The sequence below is a fragment of the Rhamphochromis sp. 'chilingali' genome (assembly GCF_963969265.1).
Source record: "Rhamphochromis sp. 'chilingali' genome assembly, chromosome: 2".
Taxonomy (NCBI): domain Eukaryota; kingdom Metazoa; phylum Chordata; class Actinopteri; order Cichliformes; family Cichlidae; genus Rhamphochromis; species Rhamphochromis sp. 'chilingali'.
This window is the reverse complement of record NC_137930.1, coordinates 17,386,355-17,407,438: the sequence shown is the minus strand read 5'-3', so window position 1 is coordinate 17,407,438 and position 21,084 is coordinate 17,386,355. Positions and strand designations below refer to the sequence as shown.

The 21,084-nt window shown below is 44.3% G+C and overlaps 2 protein-coding genes across 3 annotated transcripts in view; both read right to left on the bottom strand.

Annotated features, from left to right (window-relative positions):
• LOC308392914 (uncharacterized protein) overlaps positions 1 to 19,825 on the bottom strand; it is a 160,258-nt gene extending 140,433 nt beyond the window's left edge. The window contains exons 1-2 of one of the 2 annotated variants that reach the window (XM_080876268.1): positions 12,707 to 19,825; positions 12,025 to 12,244 (exon numbers count right to left, since the gene is read on the bottom strand). In XM_080876268.1, coding sequence (XP_080732394.1) covers positions 14,347 to 18,927 — 4,581 coding nt within the window. In that variant the 5' untranslated portion in view covers positions 18,928 to 19,825 and the 3' untranslated portion in view covers positions 12,025 to 12,244; positions 12,707 to 14,346. Of the gene's footprint in view, positions 1 to 12,024 lie in introns of both variants that reach the window. The other variant, XM_080876267.1, reaches the window with a different exon arrangement.
• The window catches only part of lamc3 (laminin, gamma 3), a 165,139-nt gene that overhangs the window by 59,323 nt on the left and 84,732 nt on the right, over positions 1 to 21,084 (bottom strand).

Sequence of the window (21,084 nt, the reverse complement as noted above, 5' to 3'; positions counted from 1 at the left end):
CAGCGCCGGCCATAACTATCACTTGACAGACTGACCACGCGCACCATACACAGACTTTTCTTTTTCTTCTTTTTCGAATCTTCGGATCACGTGCGTGCCAAACCGTGGAGTAGGATCGGTTCAGATTACGGATCAACTGTGATCCGTTGCACCACTACCAGTAAGTCTACACTCTGACCCTCATCAAAGCCAGTTTAGCTGGTTCTGCATTTTACTGGGATGCCCCCTGAAAGGCAAAGTTTTCCAAGTACATTCTACCAAGAGGAGGCCACAGGACAACCCAGAGCACACTGGAGAGTCTACATCTCTGGCTGACTTGCAAACACCTTGGAGGTTGTTAGATTCTAATATTATTTTATGCCATGTTATACCCCGAATTAAAGATTGTGAATTATTATGTAGTTTTAGTTTGCATTATTCTCCTGAATTAGAAGCTGATAACTATTACATTAGTTAAACTGATTTGCATTACATTAAATTGCTGACTTGTTGTGAATGAATGATATTGTTTTATGATGCATTATATTGCTGAGTTATAAGAAATACTGTTCGCAGAAGGTTATTGTCTAATTTGTCTGAGTAGAAGAGAACAGAGTGTGCTGGAGTTTTCTGCCCCATTTCAGCAGGAGCAGATAAACAGGGAGCCAAGGTCGTAGCTCAGGCGCTGTGTGAGAGAGAGCATGTGAATGTTTAGGCTTTTTATAAGGTGGAGGCACCAGAGGCTATAAAAGTTTGAGCAATGCTCCACCATTTTGAGATTTTGAGGCTGTCTGCATCAGTGTCCATCTCCCACGCGTGTGTTCATTAAAATCATCGTTTGACTCAACCCGGCCGGACCAGTGTTGTTATTGTGGTTTTTTCTCTTGTCTCCATCCCCAATATTTTGAACCTTAACAGCTTGGGGGCTCGTCCTGTGGTATTGGGGTGGAATTTAAAAGTTTGGACGGTCCGAGGTTGTCGAACGGACAGGCACGAGCCAGTGGTCTGATGTGAGTGGACAAAAGCCGGCTTATCTAAAGGTAAGGCACTACCTGTTGAATTATTTCCAAAGTGTGCCAAATTGGATATGACTAAATTAAAGTCTACTCACTGAAATTACTGGTAGAGTGTCTGTTTTGATTTTGATGAGAATCACCGTGTGTTATGCAGTTAAAGTTGCTTAAGAATGTTTAATGAAGTTGAAGAAATATGAAACTGTTCTGGAGGTAACAGATATAATGTTGGGTTTGAGTCCCTGGATATTGAGCTGAAGGCTCAGGTAGTTTGGTAGGGAAATTAGGACAGAAACTGTTCTGGAGGAAACAGAGACTGGTTAATAGTTTTACAAATTAGGTCAGAAACTGTTCTGGAGGTAACAGATACTGTTTAATTGGCATGGTAAAATTTGTCAAAAATCGGTTAGGTGAAAATTATTATAGGACGGCACTGGAAGATGCTAAGAAGCACATAGCCCGGGGGTTATGCCCCCTCCTGGTCGTGGACGCGCGGCTTTGACCTGTCGGCGAACAGGGTTAGTTCAGTTTGGCTTATCTGTGGGGTACAGGGCATCCTGAAATAAGCTAGGAGTTACCGAGTCTCCTCATCGTTTAAAACGGTGTCATGTGCTTGTTTGGACAAAGTTAAATTGAGTTAGGGACTTTAGAAATCAGGCCATAGGCTGTTCTGGAGGAAACAGATACTGGTTAATTGATTACAAAAAAGTGAAGCTTTCTTCGGTTGGACCCGTTAACTTAAATTTGTCGAAATTTGTTAGGTGCTGAATCTGTCAGGCCTGTCAGTGATTGTAAATATAAGACGTCTTTGTAATATAAAATAAAAGAGTTTTGTCTGAGCTTTGTGTGACCCTGTGTGTGACGACAGCGCACTGCAGCGCTGCGAGCTATTTTTAGACGGTGTGTGAACATGCAAATGAGCGGTGACGCGCACAGAGGACTTTTGTTGCTGTTTAGCGTGTTTTTGAGTTTTATAATTTTGATTTGCAAACAATGATACATGCCTGTAAGTAAAATGCTGATTTTGCTGATTATGATACTACAAATAAGGTTTTGAATGACTAGGGTGTGAATGATGTTGGATTTTAAAGCGGAAACTCAGAGAGGAGTGTGTTGGGAGACTGGCATGTAGTCTGCAGTGCAAAGGTGGGCGTCTTGCCTGCTGGTCTATTTAACAGTGATGAAAATGATATTAAATAAATCTCTCAGTGTGTTGATACAGGTGGCTACGGGGCTGGACCAACTGCCCCCACAAGCACAGCGGCCGAAGCAAATTATAGTAATGGAAACCAAATTCAGCAAGGATCAGCAGCTGTGGAAAAGACAGCAGCTAGCAGAGAATTAAAGGAGAAGTTAAGAGAAGTTTTTACACATAAAATTGCGGCCAACAGACTTGTGGAGGTTGGGAAGGCGCCTGGAGCATCACAACAAGAAGGTGAAACAAAAACACACACAAGCAGAGAAATGTGAGAGAGAGGCACATGTTAGAGAAATGCCTCGTTTGAGAAAAAACGTTAAATTAGCCCATCTACAAACACACATACACGCAATGAAGAAACAGCTTACACCCATGAACACGTGAAGATTTTCCAGCAAGTTTAAAGCAGTGAAACTTAACATATACCCGCCGTTAAATAATAAAGTTTATCCACTACTAACAAATAAACCCTCTGGGTTGCAGGACAACAACTTAACTTCAAAAAAAAAAAAAAAAAAAAAATCACAACCAGTGATAACACGACAAATTTAGTGGTTAATAAAAGTCAAATTGTGACATGTTTTCTGTTGATTGATTAATACAAGTGATTGCTAAATGAAAGCAAATTCCAATTTTTGTGCTTTTAAACATGATCTTAAGAATTTTAACATGTACCTGTGTTGTCCTGTCAGCTTAGTGGGCCATGAGTGGATTATATGGAGAGAAAAAACAAAAAAAGGGGGAGAGAAGGCTGACACAGGGCCTGGTCCCGTTGTTTCTCCCCCTCTGAATAACACAGCCAATACAACATCATTTTCCTGTTCGTTTGTTTTTGTTTTGTTTTGTTTTGTTTTTTCTCTTTATGCTTGATTACAGGCTGCTTTGTCGGCCCGGAAAAGCCGAGGCTGACCCTGGACTCCTGCTCTCCCCTCTACCATCTTTGCTCTCTCCTCTACCATCTTTGATGTGACCCTGACCAAATGCTAAAGCAGCTGAACCCGCAACAACAACTTGAAAATGTCAACAGTGCTGCAGGAAAATGATCTCATGCAGCAGAGACGGAGAGCGGTAATCCAAGGCCCGTTTCACTACACGGGGAGATTTCTGTCAGCGTCTTTTCTTTCTGAGAAGACTGAGAAAGGCCCGGCTCCCACCACCGATTCTGACCACCTTATATAAAGGAACTATTGAGAGCATCCTGAGCAGCTATATCACTGTCAGGTTCGGGAACAGCACCATGCCGGACAGACAAGCTCTACAGAGGGTTGTGCAATCAGCTGAGCGCACCATCCGCTCCGAGCACCCTGACCTGCACGCAATCTACAGCAGGCGGTGCTGGACCAAGACCAGGAAGATCGTGAAGGACCTCAGCCATCCCAACAACAGACTGTTCTCTCTGTTGCTGTGTACGTGACAAATAAACATCTGGATTTGGAAAACGAGGCACTCGCAAAGCCACCAGCATTGTGCCTGATTGGACACACCCCTCTCACACACTCTTTACATTCTTGCCATATGGAAAAAGACAGCTTCAGCTGACAGAGCTGTGACGAGACGCCCATTAAGCCCAGATGAAAAGTGAGGCCGAGCAAAACCATGCTGACCTTAACAACTCTGCATTAAAACTGTGCAGGACAGTGACGGACCAACAATGACCATCGGACAGCAAAAAGGGCGTGCCAGAAACAGGAGGAGTAACTGAGGTCAGGAGGCACCTCAGAATGGACAAAACACCAGGAGAAAATAAGCTGAAGGCACAGGTGTCGGGGCTCGGCCAGGAGCTGACCTCTGAGAAGAGCCGAACAGCAGAGCCGCAAAAGGACGTGGAGCAAAGCAAGGAAAACATCGATGGACTTCAATCTGAAGTGGACGGAAAAGATTGTGAGGTTTCTGCCCCTCAGTAAGAGCTCAAGGCATCAGAGCAGAAAACTGAGCATGGCTCAGGAGGAGCTGGCTGATTATCGAACCCATCAGACTTGGAGTCCCAGACACACGACTTGAAATCAGCCTCAGGACCTCAGCAAGGAGATGAGAACAAAGCAGAACGAGAAGCAGTGACAGCAGCTGAACTTTGACCTGAACAAAATCTTGACTTGGCTGGGAGAAACAGGAAGAGCTGGAGCAGCAGCGTAGACTGGAGCTTGACACTGACATCCAGACGATTGAGCTGCAGAATAAAACCCTGAAGGAGCTACAGAAGCAAAAGGGTCAAGCTAAGGAGGAGTGGAATAAGGAGAAGATGCAGGATACTGGAGAAAAGCACTGCCTCAATTGGGGCCAGAACCAGTATGGACAGAACTTTGAGCAGCAGCACCAACGGATGCAAACGGACTGAAAAGGAGGAGGGCAGGACCCCAGGGCACGCTTCAGGCCGTGGTTTACCCAGAACACCAGAACAGGAAAGTGATGAACACAGACACCCACACAAACACACACATCTACATGCATTGACTCAGAATGAAGAGAAACACATACGAACATATGCACTCGTTGATTGAGTGAGAAATGACACACACACCTGCAAAAAATCAATATGCTGATTCACTTCACTGAAAAGTGATCCACACACACACACATCTACAAGCTTGTGCAATAAAGAGTGATACACACACACGCTGATGCAATGAAGAATGCTTTACTAACAAATGCTGCACACAAACATCCGAATATGGAGTCGGTGACAACAATAAGAAGCCATTGATTGTTTATTGGTTAAATGCATTTCATGCCACACAGAGGGCATCTGTGTAGATTTAGGGGACAAGGTTTAAAGTAGTTTGGTTGTGAAAACAATGTCTGTGCGTGATGTCTGTTTATGGCTTGAGGCCTCCACTGAATTGTGTACTGTGCTTCACACAGCCTGATAAGGAGCAGTGGTACAGAGTGAAAATGATGAGTGAATGATGTGAGTTTTATTTCGGAGAGAATATCAAAAGGTTGTGTTGATTTGACTCAGTTGTTTAAGTTTCCGCCAAAGCAAAACATTTGTGTGTAACCAGTGTCTACTATTGAATCAAGTCAATCCAACATGTCTTTGTCAGTGAAAAAAAAGGAGTTACGGTGCCTGTAGGCCTACACAATACAGTGTGTGAAGTTTTGGTTGATTTTTGGGTTTTGTTTGACACTAGGTTGATTCTATCAGTGAGGTTTGGATTGTTCTCTTTCTCTAAGAGAGAGAAAGATGGTTTGAACTTTGGACATGTTTGCAATGGGCCCCAGTATCTGTTATTATATGAGTGTTTTATTGTTTACGTTTGTTTTTGCTTTTGTTACAGTGCACTGAGATAAGAACATCTGAGAGGTGTGATCCACCGGTGGTGATATTTTGGTATTTTGTGAGTGTAAACGACCACGGCAGACCCAGTGGCATTTTGCTGCTTTTATTAATCCCTACACGGTTGCTGTACATTCGCACTCAGAGCTGCAGCTCTCCCGCTTCCAGCTCAACATAACACCAACAACCCAACCACAGGACCCAGTACAATATTTAATTCGGCGGGGCGTGATTGCGGATGCCGTGCAGGTGCGTCCGCCTCCTCTGCACGGCACCGCAGGCCACGCCCCGCCACAGTGAGTTCCTGATTTAACAAATCAGCTCTTTAATCCAGGCCTGAGAGATTGAACTTTAAAGCGCTATAAAATATTCTTATTGAAAACAGTCGCAAAGTATTTTTTCTCCATGATTATAATGAGCTTGGGAGAAAATTCACTTATATGGGACACTGATCCTGAAGCCTAAAAGGATTGCAGCGAGTCAATCCAGTCCAAAGAAGGAAAAACAAACAAGGAGCTGTTTCCTTTAAAATGATGACATCATCTTGCTGGTGATGGAGCCTCGAATAGGCTGCGCGTGAGACTCCATTATCAGCAACTTCTGGTATGAATGTGTGTGGATGTATGCATATGACTGACGACTAAAAGTCATGGACTGACGACTAAAAGTTTAACTGACTTGATACTGAGACAAAAACGGTGCTGACTTTAGGATTATTGAATGTCCACAGACAATTCACCCAGCCTGTAAAAGAAGGGTGGATGTTTTGTTTTGCTTTGTTTTGTCTGCAAGAACAGAAGAATGACAGAGACTAAAGAGCTGTAGCTTCACAGCAGTGTGAACTGCAGACTGAACCCTTTGGTTGCTAATTTTGAGTTACTGATGTTTGCATTAAGAAAAGTGTGTTTTAGTAGCTGTGTTTTAATTAAGGTATCACATTATATTGTTGGGAATATTAAATGCTAAAGTGAAGAAAAGGTTTGATTCCACTCATGACTGAGCATGTTATTATTAACCATAGTGGGTCACTGTAAAGAGTCAATTAATTGTATAAAGAAAAAACAAACAAAAAGCCCTCCACCGAGGTCTATGAATAATAGGGGAATGATAGACAGCCACACTCAAAATGGAGATATGTAAGGATAAACACTGGTCCCCGTCTTTTGGGCGCTCTCTTGAAGTAGTCAACAATTTAAAAGTAAGATAAAATAACAGGGGCATGTGCTGAGGGGTGGTGCTGCACAAGAACAAGAGTAAAATAAAGAAAATATTGTTTTTAGGTTTGAGAAGTGCAAATTAGAATGTACCATTACACTCAGAGGATCAATATGAAGCTTGATATTTGTTAATTTTGAATGAAGTACATGACTGGTGACTGTTCTGTCCTGAGCTATTGTTTTTACAGCACCCGCTGGATCACACCAACAGTTTCTCGCCACCGAGGAGGGGTACTTGCAAAAAAATAAATAAATAAAGAACGGGGAGGAATATCATCAAAACTGGAAAAAGGTAATCCCCAAAGGGGGTGATAACGCCATAACTTTCACTTAGGGTCAAATTCTCAAAATTTGACCCTCAAAAATTCTTCAAACATTTAGACACAAAGTGGAGATTTAGATAAATATAATGTCGTAAACCACATAAGCATGAAGTATTTGATTCAATAAGATGGTGAAATAACAAGCAGCAAAAGGTTGATCATGTTAATGGTGTTTATTCAAGGGTGCAGAGGAGATTATTATTATTAAAGACAACAAATGAAATAACGAAAAGTAGAAGTGGAAAAATTTGCGTTAACGGTAATAAAATCAAAAAAAAGAAATACTAACTAAAACTGTACTGAATGTTCACAAAACTAACTAAAATTAACTAGATTTATAGCAAAATGTGTTTGGTTGCATTGATGTGTGCGTGCCCTGCTGTAGTGAAATTAAGGTAGTACGTTAGTCGAGTCGTCTGTGTTGCTGCTCCGTCCACGCGCAGAATCAGGTCAGGAAAAGTCGGGAGACAGCGCCAGAATAGAATTGAGGATGATTTTAATATGACTGTTTTGTAGACATAACAAGAGTCTTGTAGTGGAGAGGGACGTAATGTCCTCCTGAGACCCAGAGAAGAAAAAACAGGGAGAAATGTTTTCGTTTTTTCTTTTTTTTTTCTTTTAAATAAATCAAGTGTTATTAAAATAACAATCTCATAAGATGAAGATCAGGGACCAACCCAGAAGTCACTGACACTTCACTAGCTGTAAACTATTGGTTCAGGAATAAGTGATGGCACTGAACTTTCTACTTCACAAAAGTCAATTTATTTAGGAAATCTGAGGAAGTACTGATTTTATTTGGAGACACAAAGGAACATTTGGCACTTCCCTCATCTCACATCTGTTTCATTGTTGCACCCAATCATTCTACAACTGAAATGCCTTGGACTGCTAACCATTTCAGGCAAGTGGAGTGAACTATATTTTGCTAGACTCTCATCAGATTGGGGCTTCCCTTTATTGATCTTTGGAGAGAAGTCTTTATTACTGGTATTATTCAGGTTTTGTTCACATGTTTGCCCCAGGGTTCTCAGCTAAGAGGAGCTTAAACCCCAGATACTGTGAGTTCTTTTCACACATTGAGATCACTGATAACTCTCAGCAACGACGTGATCTCGTAGAAACAATTAGGTGTTATGGATTCAACTATAATTGCGACTCTTATCTTTTACTTTACTGGAAAAGATTTCTGCATTTTACCCATATTTTATTTTTAACTCAAAATCAAAATTCCAGATTCTACTACATGTTGGTTTTGCACCAGATAGGATGACAGATTTCAGGTGGCCCTGTGTCTTTCTCTATTACATCTGCCACTGCATCTCGATAATCTTTGTGTGGCTTCTAGTGGGTCCTGACCCTCTCATATTTTGAAAAATCTATGTTTGAATCTCCCTTAATAATTGTGTTAAGAATTCTCTCCGCCTTGGTCAAAAGTTGGGTATTAGGAAAAAGTGAAATAAATATAAATATAAAGTCCCAATGTGTAGAGCACACATTAATAAATTAGTCATGTTCCCTGTGAAAGTAAATGAGCCTAATTCTTAAAGACCCCTGAAATTATTTACTAGATGTTTATTTTTTGAATAAAATAAAAATCTGAGTTTAACAAAACATTTTAATTGTAAATATCAAGCTTACCTTTCTTTCTTCCATAAAATGTGCTTGTGGGCACGCCAGCCATTTTGAAAAGGTGGGAAAAACAATTGGCAAGGCCACACCCCCACACATGGGATATAATTTTAAAGGTTCTGTTGTCCTCTCTAAGAAACATCAGGACTTAGAGGAGTGGCAAGTAGAGTATGAGAGCTACAAGCAAAAAACTAAATGTGTACTACAGTGCGCAAAAATGAATTACTGGGCCATCAGGGGGTCTTGAGGGACATTTATAAAACAAAAAATCCCACAAACCTTAAAAGTGCACTTGAAAAGCTCACACAAGAAGGTTAACCTAGCTTACCTAGAAGACCTCATCAGGGGGAGCACACTCCCCCTCTTTTTAGAGCTCACCCACTTAACTCGCATCCCAAGAAAACAGCTAACCCCAGATAAGGCAGCGTGATGTATCCCGAGATAACAGGACTGGGACATCTAAATAAAGGTGTGAAACAATCGCCTTCAAAAGGTTATCAATTAACTTTAACCAAAATTAGGACCACTCGGTGCGGCAAGAGTTAATAGTTATTAGTCTCAACACCCAAGGATAACCAGAAGAGCATGATTGATATGATGGAACTGAGATTTTGTTACACTTAACTTTTGCAAAACACAAATAAAACTAAATTGAAACTAAGGATTTTCAGAAAATAAAAACTAGACTAAACTAGCAAAGAATTGGTAAAAACTAATTACAACTGGCAAAAAATTGAAAATCTGGAGTCGAAACTAAATAAAAAATAAAACCTAATGAAAATGGCGAAACGTTTAAAACCCTGGTGCAGAGATTGGCACATCTGACCAGGAAAAGTATGAGATGGATTGTCAGGACAGTCAGCGTTAAAGCCACTTTTGACAGTCCATACTAGGATGGCATTGGACATCTTGGGGGTGGAAAGGGGTTGGTGTGACCAAGGTGTGGTTTGGCTTGTTGTATGTATATTTGAGATCATATGGCTCTGGATGGACCGGTTACCAGGGCATGGAAGGAGGACAGACTCATTAAAGGAGGAGAAGGAACTTGCTGGGATTGGAGATCCTCTGGGTGAGTGGTTGATTAAAAGCATGCATAAAATAGAAGTTATCTGTTGTTATTGATTGGTAATAGATTGATAATTGGCCACATTTACAGCTGTATTGACTTGTTGTGGACGTAGTCGACTTCAGGTTTAAACACTCTAATTAACAGGTTGAAAATAGTGACATTAAAGGAAGAGTATGCAGCACCACCCTGTCAGACGCCAGTGATGGTGGAGCTCACTGATGAATCAGGTGAGCTGGATTCATGGCTGATTCAAAACTAAGATCCCCCTGCTGTGGTCAGTAAGGGGAGAAAAGGGGGAAATAAAATCAAGAATTAAAGAGGCATTTATAAACGTTTAGGTGTCAAGTGAAACGGGACAAAAGGGGGTGTTATACTGTTATTTTCAATGTCAGCATTATTATTGTATGAGAATCATGCAACAAGCATTGCATCGATGATCATTTATTGAAGCTTTTGACCTTATACTAACATCTGTGTTCCTGTGATTGTTATAACTTCTGATGAATCTTCTATTTACAGGTGTTAGGATAATGATATAATTTTTCATTGCAGGTGTAACCATGATCATTTTATACATATTGCAACTTGTTGCTCATTGTAGAGTTGTGCTCAAGTTAATAAGGGTTAAAAGCTACAGTCAGCGCGAATGTCTGACTGATCTATTGAGGGAAAAGGCTTCGAGCATGGAGGGCCGCACGCGCTTACAAAACACTGATATCATGTTATTCTTTGTGATCTTTTCTTCAATTATGTCTTTAAAGTTAGTTTAAATAGTGGCAGTTAATTAAACGAGATTTATTAAAATATTAAATACCTGAGTCAGAACGTTACACGCGGATCACCTTAAGAGTCTGGGAAACTTTGTAGCTGCCTAACTTTTTTTTTTTGAATGTTCTAGCTCCGTTGATTTGACACATTGGAATGTGTCAAAAAAGGGGGGGAAGGTTCAGCTTTAACATCAAACAAGGATTATTTGAACATTTTATAACTTCATTTGTGTCTTTAATAATTTAGGAATGGTAAAGCTTAAGCTAATAGCGGTCCGAGAAGACGGACCTTTTAGAGAATCAGTGAAAAAGCATAAACTATCACTTTCATGTTTAATCATTACTCATTGAAATGAACTGAATAGCGTTTAGAAGATTTGTTAATTTCTTTGTCTTTTGTTAAAAAGAGGGGTTTCAATAATTTTCAGACACACCTTGCAAATGTGCTTATAACGAGTTGGCACTCGGCCTTTTGAAGGTCATAAGCTTCGTTCGGCGTGACTGTCCGGACTGATATATTGTAGGTATTGACTTTGAGTGCAGAGGGCTAAATGCAAACACGCTTACACACACATAAGATATGATTAGAATAAGTCCCTGGGACATTCTGAATGTTTAGACCAATTCTGAATCACTAGAAGGTCAGTAGATAACAACATTAGATTATTAGGGTTAGGAAGAGGGGTGTTTTGGTTTTCTGTCTCTTACAGAGAAAGGAACAGACACCAGACGAGGTCACAGAGATGCGAGGATCCTCCGTAGCAGAGTCAGACACAGTGACTGCCGAGACATCAACTGGGTCCAAGGGTCATGGCGTTTGGGCTCCAGCTAGTCACCACAAAAGGATGGATCCCATAAACACAGCAATAACCATGAAGGGGTTGGCGGAAATCCGGGAACACCAGACCAACGAAGTTCGAGAGGCTTTTGGGCAAAAAGGGGGACACCTTCCTGTTCCTTTTTCTGGAGAATACACAGATCGTTGTTTGAAATCGGGGCAGAATAATCCCCTGATCTGTGTTACGACTGAAGGGTTGTCTAACCCCTAAGGTTGAAGAATTAAGAGCAGAGGATCACCCAACTGGACGACACTGGTAGCTGCAGCAATAGAATAAAGGCTGAAAGCAGTGGGAGACAAGGAGAGTGTCATCTGGACCTGCTACTGTTGGAATCATAGTTTTTCTTGCATCTGAATTGCGCAAACACAGAGGTCATCCCACATATGGTTCGCCCCTCAGGGGGACAAAGGACCTCAGGAGTGAGAAGAGATGAACCCGGCCACACTGAATTGAAGGGTGTTGGTGAGGTCATTATTCTAATGACCTCATCAGGGGGAATTGTTAGATTCTAATATTATTTTATGCCATGTTATACCCTGAATTAAAGATTGTGAATTATTATGTAGTTTTAGTTTGCATTATTCTCCTGAATTAGAAGAAGCTGATAACTATTACATTAGTTAAACTGATTTGCATTACATTAAATTGCTGACTTGTTGTGAATGAATGATATTGTTTTATGATGCATTATATTGCTGAGTTATAAGAAATACTGTAATGTATGTTTGCACTGATTGCCGATCACGCTTCAACTGAGTCGTCCTCGGTCAGAAGGAATGGTACTCCACAGTGATGTAGTTCAAATAACTTTACTAAAGAGGTGGCAGATGACATCAACAGGATGTACAGCGTTGGTAGGGAGGCATTACAGTATTCACATGCAGGTAACGGGGGTGTGAGTGTGTATATGGGTATGTGTGTGTGTGTGGTCATCTGTAAACAGAAAGAACAAACATTTGTATTAACCACTATGGATAGCAGTGTACCCCTTATACAGTACTGTGGGTTTCCAGCGTAATGTTATACAATCTGCCATAACCTCATGGCCACTAGATGGCACCCTAAGACCATAAATGAATTTCTGGCTTGTATATACATTGGCAAACCAGACCTCTGCAGATTGCAACGATTCAGAGAATAAACATAGTAAATAGTTACATCCACCTACAACCACAATGCTTGACAGTAAGTCGTATATGGAATGAAATATGGGCTGAACACAAGGCTGCCTGTAGTAGGCCAAACAAAACGCATCTTAGCGATAGCAATGGGACTAGCCTCTTAGCGATAGCAACGAGACTAGCCTCTTAGCGATAGCAACGGGACTAGCCTCTTAGCGATAGCAAATTACACAGATAAAGTCAACAAGCCTCACTCTCATCTTACAATACTCACATGGTAAGCACGCACGCAGTATTAACTCACACCGAATGCACGTTAATACGTTACTCCTCCGACACACCTCTCATCTGTGCAGCGCTGCGCTGAACACGTTCCCAACCGGAAGTACAGATACCGAGGTGCATCATGGGTAACGTAGTATAAAACAGCTACAGTGAACAAGCGGACTTTTAACAGCCGCCCCTGTATTTGTAGGCAAATACACTCCCGCTAGAGTCCTTCTATTTTGGAACAGTGTCATTTGAGTCCTCAGGAACTTTGGGAAGTTCCACCAACTTAGTTACCGGGCGAACATAGGTACTGTCTTTAACCTTGACCTCGGCAGCTCGAACAACGCCATCAGTCCCTGGGAAAACTTTGGCAATGGTACCCACAGGCCAAAGGCCTCTAGGCAAGTTACAGTCCACAATCATAACAGCTTGTCCCACAGCCATGTTGTCAGTGGACCTCCTCCATTTCTGTCGGAGTTGCAGTCCTGGGAGGTAGTTCTGTATGAACCGCTTCCAGAAGTGGTCGCTGATGACCTGACTGTGCCTCCATCTTCTGTTAGAAAGAGTGCCTGAGGGGCCGTAAGCTGCCTGGGGTAGTGCCGAATCATGCCGCCCCATCAAGAGAAGATTTGGTGTGATGGGATCTGGGTCAGCTATGTCAGCCGATGCATAGCCAAGCGGCTTTGAGTTCAAAATGCCCTCAACCTCTATGAGAGCAGTGAGTAGGACTTCTTCCACCACAACTTGGTCCTTCAGGACCACTTGCAGAGCTGACTTCACTGCTCTGATTTCCCTTTCCCATGCTCCTCCGAAATGAGGAGAGTGTGGGGGATTGAAGCAGAAGTTGATAGTCTGCTTGGCCAGTTGCTGCTTGAGGTCCGGCTCCATGTTTTCAAACGCCGTTTGGAGTTCTCTGTGCCCACCTCTGAAATTGGTCCCTCGATCAGACCACATCTCGTATGGCTTTCCTCGGCGTGCAATAAATCTGCGTAATGACATAAGGAAGGAATCGGTGTCAAGACTAGGGAGGAGATCAAGGTGCACGCATCTGGTTGTAAGACACTTGTAGATGATTCCCCAGCGTTTCTCTCTTCTACGACCTATCTTTATCGTGTATGGCCCAAAACAGTCTACGCCCGTTGACCAGAACGGCGGCTTATAGAGTCTCAGCCGCGATGAAGGTAAGTCAGCCATTTTGGGTGTAGAAGGTGAGGCGCGCCATCTCCTACAGTCCACACACTGGTGCTGATGCTTCTTAATGGCTTGACGTCCTCTGAGAATCCAATAGGTGCGCCGTATTTCCGCAAACAGCCTCTCTGCACCTGGATGAAGGAGCTGGTCATCATAAGTTTTTATGATGAGCTTGGTCAGGGGATGTTCAGCTGCTAATACAATGGGATGAATACTGTCTGGATCTAAGTCGGCAGCTCGACGGAGGCGGCCTCCGACTCTGATGAGACCGGTGAGACTGTCATATTCAGGGGACAGCACGCTAAGACGGCTGTCTGAGCGGACTGGGTGCCCGATCTGGAGGGCTCGGGCCTCCTCTGAGAAGCTGTCAGTCTGTGCCGAGCGAAGCAGCATGGTTTTGGTTTCTAGTTGCTCCGCTGCTGTAATAGAAGCGTCAGCTGCCCCGTGTTGGGTCTAGTAGGTAGCAGCAATCAGCTCATCTAGCGTGGCATACTGTGTTGGATCCGGTAAAGTCGGGGATGCAGAAACGTGCCCACAGAATGCAGTCTTCCTGAGCTCTGCCTCACTGCATGCCGGGAACTCTGTTGGCAACTTAGGCCAAGTGTCAGCAGTTTGTGACAGAAAGGGTGGACCATGTGACCAACGATTGCGGACAGTTAGGTCAGCGAGATGTTTCCCTCTGGTGATGTCATCAGCAGGATTGAGGTCAGAGGTCACATACCGCCACTGTTCAGGAGATGTCAGCTCCTGTATTTCACAGATTCTAGTCCCCACAAATACCTTATAGCGACAGGAACTAGACTGGATCCACTGCAGCACCGTTGTAGAGTCTGTCCACAGGTAGATCGATTTCAGGAGGATGGTGAGCTCTGTCTGGAGTAATTTGGCCAATTGGGCCCCTGTGAGCGCTGCGCAAAGCTCCAGCCGGGGTATTGACACCTGTTTACGTGGGGCCACTCTGGAGCGAGCCATCAGGAATGATGTGGCGATGGGCAGTTGTTGATCGATTACTCGGAGATAAGCCACAGCCCCATACGCCTTTTCTGATGCGTCACAGAATATGTGAGCCTCGTATGTCACATTGCTGGAGTTGTGAGAAGGAGTGTAGCAGCGGGGAATGGTGACATGCTGAAGGTGTGACAGTTCACCTTCCCACTCAAGCCAGGACTGAAGTAGATTCCCTTCTATGGGCTCATCCCATCCTCTCTCTGTGCTCCACAGGGCCTGTACAATCAGCTTGGCCCTTGTAGTGTAGGGACAAATATAACCTAGGGGGTCATACTGGGTAGCTAGTACCTTGTACACGTTGCGCAGCGTGACCGTGGAGTAGGTTATAGGGCGGTGCTTATATCCCAGGACATCTGTCGGGCAGTGCCAGCTGAGTCCTAATGTTGACTCTTGTGGGTCGAGACTTTTGAAGTTCAGCCAAAGCTCGCAGCTCTCTGATCTAGCTGAAGCGGGCAGGTGAGCAACTACTTCGGGCACGTTGCTCGCCCACTGACGTATCTCGAATCCTCCTTGAATGAGTAAACCTCTCATTCGGTCGATGAGCTGCTTTGCCTCTTCTGGGTTGGATAGGGACTGTAAACAGTTATCCACATAGAAGGCTGTGTGGACAGAGTCACAGATGTCCTTGTGGGTGTCTTCGTGCTCCCTTGCATGTCTCTGTAGGGCGTAAATAGCACAACAGGGGCTACATGTCGTTCCGAAGGGCAAAACTCTCCACTCATATACGTCTGGGGGCCGGTCAGTTTCACAATCCCTCCACAGAAACCGTAGTAGAGGACAGTCCTCTGGGAGCAGCCGAATCTGGTGAAACATGGCTTTGATATCTCCACTCACGGCTAAAGGGTGTTGGCGGAAGCGGAGTAATACCCCCAGCAGAGTGGGCCCCAAGGGAGGTCCTGGTAAGAGGTAGTGGTTCAGGACGGCCCCCTGAAACTCAAACGAACAGTTGAAGACCACCCTAGCCTTATCATTGTGATGTACCATGTGGTGGGGTACATACCATGACTCGGAAGAGCTATGTGTCTCATCTGGGCTCAGCTTAACAACATAACCAGAATCTACTAACCTGTGGATCTCCTGGCTGTATGTGAGGGTCAGATCAGGATTCTTGGCCAGCTTACGTTCGGTGGATCTGAGGAGGCCTTTTACTGCTTCAGGAGAGACACACATCCGTGGAAAGTCCCTTCTTCTCAGCAGCGGAGTGGCGTATCTCTCGACACCGTCTACTGGGACTCTGATAGTCTTTGTCTCCAACATAGCTACCGCCTCTCTGTCCTCCTTTGACCGTGTGACCTCCTTCTCTGTCCTGTAGGGGGGAGCATCTAGTTGCCACAAACGCTTCACATCTTGATGCACGGCCTCTGCAGGAGAAAGGCACATGTTCAGGCACTGCAGGTCCCCCTCAGATGTAGGCATACTACTGGCCGGCCCCTGGATGGCCCATCCGAGCTTGGTGCAGATAGCTACTGGCCCTTTGGACGACCCCCGAAGGACGGGGCGGACAGGGGTGATGAGATGAGCGTTATCTGAGCCAATCAGCACCAAAGGTTGGATCTGGTTAAATCCCTCAATCTGGACTTTCTGTAAGTGAAGATACTTCTTCTTTAGCTGTTCAACTGGACATGACTGAGTAGCTAGGCTCAGTTGTTGGGCTGTGAAAGCATGTGTTACTTTGTACCTCACTTTGGGCTTAGCCCTTGGTGACACCTGAAATGAGACAAAGCCTCCCTTCATCTGGATTACATCTCGACGGATAGTTCTCAGTGAGAGTGTTGCTTCCTCCTGTTCCAAACCTAGAGATTTAACTGCCGCTGGAAGCACAACAGTCTTCTCTGAGCCGTCATCGAGCACAGCAAATGTATTCAGTGATTTGCCCCCATAATGTAGTTGGATTGGTACTACCTTAAGCATAACACGACCTGAGTGACTTGAATAGTCTAGGTAGACCATACTAGTACTCACAGTTAGTATGTTAGGGTCCCGCTTCTTGGCCTCAACCAGGTCATGGAGCACCAACAAATGCTGGTCACCACAGGTGCTGCACGGCTTCTTCAGAGTACACTGCTCTGGAGAATGTTTACGGCCACAGCGCCAGCATTTGGCCTTCTCGGTAATCCAGGTAGCCATAGCTTTGAGGTCTAGCCTTTTGAATCCATCACAGCCATTCAGATAATGCTCTGTCCCTTCGCAGTATGGACAATAAGGTTTGAACTTCTGTTTCTTCTTAGGTTGGATTGTCGGATCTGGAGCTGTAGATTCTCCCTCCTGGTTTAGCTTGGCTTGGGCTGGATTTGGGCCGTAGTAGATGGAAGCAGATCTGTTGTGTGGCTTGAGCCCTGCTGAGGCTTTGAGTAGGTTCTTCTCTGGACGTGGCTTGTCTGGGGGCATTTGAGAGGCTTGTCTGGATAGCTGAAGGACTTGGGATTTCCGTTCGAGCCATTCTGAGAAGTCGTACATATTGTATGTTCGGCTGCTGCCACTGCGGATGATCCCTCGGGTAATACAGTACTCGATGAAGTTGTCCCTGTAGTTCAGAGGGAGCTTAGTAAGCAGTCTGTCCACATGTGAACCACAATGAAGCTCACTGGCTGCTACTTCATCCATGGTACTGAGGAGCCCGACCAGGCTGGACACCGACAGGGAGAGGTCCTCAATAGCTTGAGAGTCTCCGGCTCTAATAGGGGGGCCGTTTAATATGGTGCTAAGCTCACTTTGGACTAACTGCCTTGGCTGTCCATACCTCTGCTCTAGCGCCCTCATTGCACTAGTGTAGGGAGTGCGGTCGTGAATGTAGCGCTTGGCTACCTGTAAGGCGCTGGGATGCTCGAGATGATCTAGTAGGACCTGATACTTGTACTCTTCTCCCAGATGTGAATGTGGCCCTAAGGTGCTGTCCAGCCCTTTCTTTAATAAGGCGAAGTCACTCTCTCTCCCCGACCGGAAGATCACCAGCTTAGGCTTTGGGATGCCATATGAAGACGCCACCATCATCTCCATCAGGTTTGGTAGAGGCGTTCCTGCTGGGTAAGTTGTGGCAACCTGCGGATTATGGTGTTCAGCAGAGGAAGATGATGAATAGTGACTGCCTGAGGGATAAGGAACATAGTACTTGCCAGCTGGATCAGGCACAGCTTCAGGATGCAGTATGGTGGGCACAGGGCGATGAGCTTCTGTCCACTGTGATGGCTGGGTCACAGGCGCTGGTGGACGTGAAGGTTGCTGCAAGTACACAGGATTAGCTGGATGTCTGACTTGGAAGACAGGAGCAGCAGGATGTGACATCTGCTGCAGACTCATTGGGTCCACAGCCTGTGATAGCTGGTGCACTGAAAGATGAGCATGTTGTAGTGGCTGATCAGCTGGGGATGCAGAATGTAATAGCTGCACCTGGCCTGGCCTGTTTATCAGGAGCTGATGTTCCGATCGCTGATATGAGAAGGGTTCAGCAGTGCATCGCCCAGGTCTCCTGAGTGGCGTCGATGCAGCTACATAAGTGGCAGGGTGCAGCACTGGCTGAATGTGAAGGCTCGCTTTACGGGGAGGTGATGGAGCAGATATTTCTGCTGGCGTTGGCATGTTTGCAGGTGTTGTGGTGCCCTGCTCTGAGGGACTTACTAGCACAGTTAGTGGCTCTGTGGTATCATGTAACACCTCATTGCTAGGTTGTAGTGGTGCAACTTCTGTTGTGGAGGAAATACGTTGGGGTTGTTCTAACGCTCCTGTTTCTGGGGGAAGAGGACTGCCAGGTTTAGAAGCTTGCTCCAAACGCTCCACCCGCTTCAGTAATGTCCCACGAGTTTCCTCCATAGACACTTGCAGTTGAGTCATGTGTTGGAGGACACTGCTCCAAACTGATTCCATCTTCTGCCATCTCTCATCCTCTTCATAGTCGGAGCTGCTTGAACTACTTGGAGCGCTAGATGGCTCAGTTAGGTTGTGCTCATAGTCCACCAGATGTCCTGGAAGTTTCTTCTCCCGCGTTGGACGGGGGCTACTCGATGCACCTCTATCCTGAGGGTTTGCCATCTCATTAACTCAGCCAAGGCGACTCCGGCTCGAAGGACCACTTGTAATGTATGTTTGCACTGATTGCCGATCACGCTTCAACTGAGTCGTCCTCGGTCAGAAGGAATGGTACTCCACAGTGATGTAGTTCAAATAACTTTACTAAAGAGGTGGCAGATGACATCAACAGGATGTACAGCGTTGGTAGGGAGGCATTACAGTATTCACATGCAGGTAACGGGGGTGTGAGTGTGTATATGGGTATGTGTGTGTGTGTGGTCATCTGTAAACAGAAAGAACAAACATTTGTATTAACCACTATGGATAGCAGTGTACCCCTTATACAGTACTGTGGGTTTCCAGCGTAATGTTATACAATCTGCCATAACCTCATGGCCACTAGATGGCACCCTAAGACCATAAATGAATTTCTGGCTTGTATATACATTGGCAAACCAGACCTCTGCAGATTGCAACGATTCAGAGAATAAACATAGTAAATAGTTACATCCACCTACAACCACAATGCTTGACAGTAAGTCGTATATGGAATGAAATATGGGCTGAACACAAGGCTGCCTGTAGTAGGCCAAACAAAACGCATCTTAGCGATAGCAATGGGACTAGCCTCTTAGCGATAGCAACGAGACTAGCCTCTTAGCGATAGCAACGGGACTAGCCTCTTAGCGATAGCAAATTACACAGATAAAGTCAACAAGCCTCACTCTCATCTTACAATACTCACATGGTAAGCACGCACGCAGTATTAACTCACACCGAATGCACGTTAATACGTTACTCCTCCGACACACCTCTCATCTGTGCAGCGCTGCGCTGAACACGTTCCCAACCGGAAGTACAGATACCGAGGTGCATCATGGGTAACGTAGTATAAAACAGCTACAGTGAACAAGCGGACTTTTAACAAATACTGTTCGCAGAAGGTTATTGTCTAATTTGTCTGAGTAGAAGAGAACAGAGTGTGCTGGAGTTTTCTGCCCCATTTCAGCAGGAGCAGATAAACAGGGAGCCAAGGTCGTAGCTCAGGCGCTGTGTGAGAGAGAGCATGTGAATGTTTAGGCTTTTTATGATAAGGTGGAGGCACCAGAGGCTATAAAAGTTTGAGCAATGCTCCACCATTTTGAGATTTTGAGGCTGTCTGCATCAGTGTCCATCTCCCACGCGTGTGTTCATTAAAATCATCGTTTGACTCAACCCGGCCGGACCAGTGTTGTTATTGTGGTTTTTTCTCTTGTCTCCATCCCCAATATTTTGAACCTTAACAAGGTCTAGGTGTCTCTGCTGACCCATACCCAGATAAGTGATGGATGGATGGATGGATGGATGGATGGATGGATAAACGTGACTAATAGTGATGTGAAATTTACTTCATTGGTGAAGTTTCAAGTGGAAAGAAGTGGAGTCCCAGGATAAATGTATATAGGTGGAAGAAAGCATAAGAGGCTCCCTTCAAAAAGGAGTCAAGACAGTACAATATAAACGCATGTATGAGTGGAGATAAATGCTTTAAACTACTTCCACACAATTTCAAGATGGTTTCTTACTTCAGTTTATGAGATTTACTTCTACTGTTAAGTCATTATGGTGGCAGGCTTCAGTATCATGACTCAAGCCTTACTTTACAGCTTGTGAAAATATATATGTTTTTCCTGTTCTGGGATCATCACTTGCTCATATCCAAATACTGTGGAAATTGTAAATCATCTGATACTTATATATTGCTTTTCTACTCAATTTGAGCACTCAAACTGACTTCCATCACAAGTCTTTTTCATCCAGTCGCACACATTCATACAGCACTTCTATTTTCTATTCAAACAGTATCAATATGTGGCAAAAAAAGGAAAAAAAGAAGGATGCATACCAGTATACCAGTCCTTCACATGAATGGAGGACTCAGGGATCAATCCAAGCACCTGAGCTACAGTGTTTAGGTTTCACTTAGGTTTACGTCTCTGATATTTATGTGACCATTTTCATATACTGTTTTTATTTGCTCCTTCAACAGACCAATTTTCTTCTTGGAAATCAATAATGTTTTTCATCCACTAGCTGTGTGTGGAAGCCTGTATCTAATTTCAAGCCTTGGTGTTGGCACGTGAGGCTGCAAAGGGACCACTACTGTCTGCATACACGCTCTACCTCCAGGCTATAGAC